General features: G+C 39.6%; 1 protein-coding gene across 1 annotated transcript in view; it reads right to left on the reverse strand.

The window, feature by feature from the left end:
- The window catches only part of NME8 (NME/NM23 family member 8), a 39,404-nt gene extending 36,595 nt beyond the window's left edge, over positions 1-2,809 (reverse strand). Inside the window, exons 1-5 of the mRNA XM_003930748.2 lie at positions 2,675-2,809; positions 2,352-2,583; positions 1,378-1,417; positions 1,243-1,300; positions 938-1,044 (exon numbers count right to left, since the gene is read on the reverse strand). Of these exons, the coding sequence (XP_003930797.1) occupies positions 938-1,044; positions 1,243-1,300; positions 1,378-1,410 (198 nt within the window). The 5' untranslated portion in view covers positions 1,411-1,417; positions 2,352-2,583; positions 2,675-2,809. The remainder of the gene's footprint in view (positions 1-937; positions 1,045-1,242; positions 1,301-1,377; positions 1,418-2,351; positions 2,584-2,674) is intronic.
- Between the last annotated feature and the right edge of the window lie 3,191 nt (positions 2,810-6,000).

Consider the following 6,000-nt stretch of genomic DNA (forward strand, 5'->3'; position numbering starts at 1 on the left):
ATATAAATTCTCCAGTAACCACATTTAGAAACAAGAAAAGGTGAAAATAATGTGATAATAAATTTTACTTAACACGATATAGCCAAAATATTCTCATTTCAACATGTAATCAATGTATAAAATCATTAATGGCATATTTCACTTTCCTTTTCCATATCAAATCTTTAAAATTTAACATGTTGTGTCTCTTACACTTAAGAGTAGGTCTTAATTGTATGCTAAATGTTAACCAGAAATAATTAATCCTCAATTAGCTTTAATAAAATTTACAGTTAAATCATAGATTTACATACTCAAGTTGTCACAGATTTTAAAAGTTTTACAATAACCCAACTGAGTATCAGTTTTAAAATTCCGTTTTAAATTCATTAAAACGAAAAATTCAGTTCCTGAGTTGGACCAGCTACATTTCAAGAACTCCTTAGTCACTTATGCCTAGTAGCTTCCATGTTGGACAACAAAATTCTAATTAGTTGATAATTTCATGTGACTAGATTGAATAAATAGTATAATTAAGAAAAATGTGTTTAGCTATAACATTTTAATCCCTTGTCACAACTAGGTAGCAAATAAATGAGGAAAAATTCATTGCCACTGGAAAATGTGGTAACTGGGTTAATGCCAGGGCACTGACCAGTGCCCAATAAACAGCTTTTGCAACCCTTATTCTAAGGGACACACACTGAACAAGTGGTCAGGTGAAAGGAAACAGAACACAGTCATGGTAAACAGCCTTGACATTTTAAGAATGGGATAAAAATCATGTTCATTCTCAGATCTAGTAGAATTAAATATATAGTAAAACCACCAAGCAAAGACTATCTATTTTGAAGAACTGATAGGTTGTTCAAATTAAGACCATACTTAAAGTATTAGAGGATAATTAAATGCTTAATATGACATGAAAACAACAGTTTAATGAAAACAAAATCCTTACGATAGCAAAATGCAGAATTTCATCTTCGTTCAGTTCATTTTTCAATTTTCTGAATAAGGGTTGCATTGCTTTGCAAGGTCCACACCAGGCTTGGTAAACATCAATCACTAGAAAATGATGATATTTATGAAATAACTGAGTCTACCAATCTAGGATTGCAATTTATCCCAATCTGGAGCCAGGGCCAGGGCAAAGGTACTGCAGATTTCTTGGTCAAAGTGGGGAGTGGCACTCTAGAGGGACAGGGTGCCAGGAGGTACCCTAGGCCAAACCCCAGGAGGCCAGACAACCGGGAACCCTTATACCTGTTAAGCCTTTGTTCTTCAGCATCTCATCCCACAGGCTTTGATTATTGACGACTGCCTGCAAAGAGGAAAGCACTGTGAAAGGTATCAAGCACCAGTGCACCAGATGAAGAATCGTTGGTATGTCAGACCCACCTGCAGCTGGACTTCTCGTTTTTTGCTTGCCATTTATCTACTGTCATAGGAAAAAGAAAGAAAACTTTTAAAGTAGGAAATTTAAATACTATCTTCTTTATGCATGCAAATAAAATATTTTAAAACAATTTTAAATTTTTGTGGGTGCACAGTAGGTGTATATACTTATGTATCTCTGTATTTATATACTTAAATATTGGTGTATTTAAATCTCTGAGATATTTTGACACAGGCATGCAATGCATAGTAATCACATCAGGGTAAATGAGGTATCCATCACCTCAAGCATTTATCCTTTGTGTTACAAACAGTCCAATTATACTCTTTTAGTTATTTTAAAATGTACAATTTAGGGGTGTTTTTTTTTTTTTGACTGGAATCACCCTGTTGTGCTAGCAACTATTAGGTCTTATTCATTCTTTCTAACTGCAAACAACATCTTAATGTACTAGTGAAAATTTTCCCCACTAAATATTGGATTATGCAGCCTCACCTTTGTTAGGGAGAGAGAGGCTAACGTCTTGGAAGGGCTATTGTACGCTATGCTCTATGTTAAATTCTTATAGCTACCAGGCTGTCTTACTCTCCCAACAGTCCTGAAGCAAGGCAAGAATGTTAAGAGTTACACGTGGTCTGTTTTTTATTTTTTTTAAGTTTTGTTTTCCTGAAATATTAGAAAGTATTTCCTATGTTATCAATTGCAAGCATAGTGTATCAACATGCCCACGGATCTTTCTGAGGTCCCTCTTCAGATCTGACTGCTCTAAGCATATTTAATCTTGAGAACAAGGTCACTGGTGTTTTCTGGGGCACGATAGAAACTTCCCAAACTCCCTATTCAGTGGAATCGGGGGCGGTGTAGAGCAGGGGTCCTTCAGCGTGTGGGTGATAGTGGATACGAGCGTTCAACAAAGGAAAGGCCACTAGCAAGACTGTATCCCAGAAAAGGTGCTGGTTACTCCGGCAAGCCTTGCACAAAACAGGTCCTCTTCTAAGCTAGACTGGGACGTTTAAAGAAAAGTGAGGAGCAGGCCCGGAGGATGTAAATCCGCTCCTTCGCTGCGGCCGTTTGCGCGGCGACCTCGGCCAAGTTCCATTCCAGTACCCGGGGCCTTGGTAGGTCCCACGGCTGAGGCTGGCCAGCCCCTGCTGGGCTTGCTTCGCCAGCTGATTCAGCCAAAGGAAGAAGAGGGATTACCTGCCTGTCTGGGGAGAAGGGAGCAACGTTTTGTCCAACTCATCCACCCGCGAGGCCTGAGCGGCGTCTCGAGGCCCCTGCCCCAGCCAGCAGCTCTACCTGGGCAGCGCGGGCAAGACAACGCGGCGCCTAAAACCCTCCACCTCTTCTGCCCCACAACGAAGGAACAACGAAGTCCTGGGTCCACCGTCACAAGACTCTTCCTCTTTTTCAGCTGCCTCATCCCCAAACTCCCGTCTTCCACCCCCCCACCCCTCCACCCCCCATCCCCCCATCGCCCTATCCCCCAGGTGCCCACCAGGGTGGGCTTTCCCAAGTGCAGATTTGATCCTGTCTCTGCTTGGCTTTGAATCCTCCCGTGATTGGCCACGCTGTACAGCATATAATGCATACTCCTCAAATCGGAGCAGAAGGCTTTCTGCCATTTTCTTTCTTTCTCTTTCTTTGTCCATCTCTTTCTTTTTTACTTTCCTTTCTCCCTCTCACGTGTAGCATCTGAAAATGATTTTTAACAATAGTTTCTGGCCGGGCGCGGTGGCTCAAGCCTGTAATCCCAGCACTTTGGGAGGCCGAGGCAGGTGGATCACGAGGTCGAGAGATCGAGACCAACCTGGTCAACATGGTGAAACCCCGTCTCTACTAAAAATACAAAAAATTAGCTGGGCATGGTGGCTCGTGCCTGTAATCCCAGCTACTCAGGAGGCTGAGGCAGGAGAATTGCCTGAACCCAGGAGGCGGAGGTTGCGGTGAGCCGAGATTGCGCCATTGCACTCCAGCCTGGGTAACAAGAGCGAAACTCCGTCTCAAAAAAAAAAAAAAAACAAAAACCCAATAGTTTCTGATTAATCCACAGGCTGAGATACAGAAAGCAACTGTAGAGTAAAGGGACACAATGAACCTTTGTAGGGATCCTCATCTCTGGAGTAGACCAAATTGATGAGCAGGATTACCTACAAAAGAATTTTTGGCTGGGACCATTTCCTGTCAGGACAGGATAGGTAGTACTCCGTCACTTCACCATCTGCTATTTTCTTCTTTTTATTATACTTTAAGTTCTGAGATACATGTCCAGAACATGCAGGATTGATACATAGGTATACACACGCCATGGTAGTTAGCTGCACTCATCAACCCATCATCTACATTAGGTATTTCTCTTAATGCTGTCCCTTCCTTAACCCCCACCCCTCAACAGGCCCCAATGTGTGATGTTCCCCTCCCTGTGTCCATGTGTTCTCATTGTTCAATACCCACTTATGAGTGAGAACATGCAGTGTTTCAGTTTCTGCTCCTGTGTTAGTTTGCTGGGAATGATGGTTTCCAGCTTCATTCATCCCTGCAAAGAACATGAACTCATCATTTTTTATGGCTGCATAGTAGTCCATGGTGTATATGTGCCACATTTTCTTTATCCAGTCTATCATTTATGGGTATTTGGGTTGGTTCCAAGTCTTTGCTATTGTAAATAGTGCTGCAATAAACATACATGTGCATGTGTCTTTATAGTAGCATGATTTATATTCCTTTGGGTATATACCCAGTAATGGGATTGCTGGGTCAAAGGATAACAGAAGTCAAAATTGACAAATGGGATCTAATTTAACTAAAGAGCTTCTGCACAGCAAAAGAAACTATCATCAGAGTGAACAGGCAACCTAGAGAATGGGAGAACATTTTTGCAATCTATCTGTCTGACAAAGGGCTAACATCCAGAATCTACAAGGAATTTAAACAAATTTACAAGAAAAAAAAAAACCCATCAGCAAGTGGGCAAAGGGTATGAACAGACACTTCTCAAAGAAGACATTTATGAGGACCACAAACATGAAAAAAAGCTCATCCTAATGTAAATGACGGTGATGGATGCAGCAAACCACCATGGCACGTGTATACCTATGTAACAAACCTGCACGTTCTGCACATGTACCCCAGAACTTAAAGTATAATAGTAAAAAAAGCTCATCATCCACTGGTCATTAGAGAAATGCAAATCAAAACCACATTGAGATACCATCTCATGCCAGTTAGAATGGCGATCATTAAAAAATCAGGAGACAACAGATGATGGAGAGGATGTGGAGAAATGGGAACACTTTTACATGGTCAGTGGAAGTGTAAATTAATTCAACCATTATGAAAGACAGTGTGGCAATTTCTCAAGGATCAGAACCATCTGCTATTTTCAAAGAAGTGTTATGCATTTCCTATAATTGCTATATCACCAGAATCAGATTGTTAGTAAACTGACTTTTGATTCTTCTTTGTGAACAATAATTCACATGAAGGCATATTCATGCAAATATTTCAGGCAAATTCTTCATATAACACTTTGATACAAGAAGTTTCAATGTATTCTAAAATTAGAACAAACATTTCCCAGTGGCCAGTACATGAAAAGAAGGTGTAATTATGTTTTTTGTTTGTTTGTTTGTTTTAACATCATTACTACTAATTGCAAGAACTTTGAATGTTGAGGCTTTGAAGCATAAACCTGAAGAGCCTTTGACTTGTGTCTGCCCAAGTCAAATTGGGCAGAATTGACTTTGAGGGCAAATGCCCTTAACATGTTGGTTACAAGAGAATGTATTTATATTTTATTATAGGACAGTATAAGCTATAAATGCCAAAAAGCCTATAAAATATGTTACTCCTGAAGAGACCTAATGTTTGTTTTGCTCCTTGCGTATATTTAGCTTTCAATATTCATTAAGTGTACTCTCCTGCATCGTCCTGCCTTTTCTTACCCTCACACAGCACTATGTATAGTGCTCAGTTTGCTTTCCTTGAGGCACAAGTTTATTAGTGCCTAATTATTTTGTTTGTGTTTTATATATATTTAAAACTCATGACTTTTAAATATATATAAAGACCCAGAAGAGAAGAATTGGATTGCAGAATTGTTTTCACTTTGCTCTCTTCCTCTTGAAATCCTCTCTGGCACCTAGCATCACCATTTGTACATAAACACTTTAAAATTAGGTAGTAAGCTACTGCATTTGGAAATAGGAGATATTCTTGATAGATTTATAAACTCTTTAATGAGCATAAACAAAATTCTTAATTTTTGAATTCAGGAAATCTGTCTGATGATGTTTCAAAGGACTTAAAACAGAGCTACAATTTGAGCCAGCAACCTTATTGGGTATATACCCAAAGGAAAATAAATTATTCTACCAAAAAGACAACGCATTCATATGTTCATCACTGAGCTATTCGCAATAGCAAAGACATGGACTCAATCCAGGTGCTTATCAATGATAGACTGGATAAAGAAAATGTGTATGTAAACATATACACAGTGGAATACTACACAGCCATGAAAAACAATGAAATCATGTTCTTTGCAGCAACAGGGATGCAATTGGAGGTTATAATCCTAAATGGATTAATGTGGGAACAAAAAACACATACTGCGTGTTCTCACT

This window comes from Saimiri boliviensis, chromosome 10, assembly GCF_048565385.1.
Source record: "Saimiri boliviensis isolate mSaiBol1 chromosome 10, mSaiBol1.pri, whole genome shotgun sequence".
Taxonomy (NCBI): Eukaryota; Metazoa; Chordata; class Mammalia; order Primates; family Cebidae; genus Saimiri; species Saimiri boliviensis.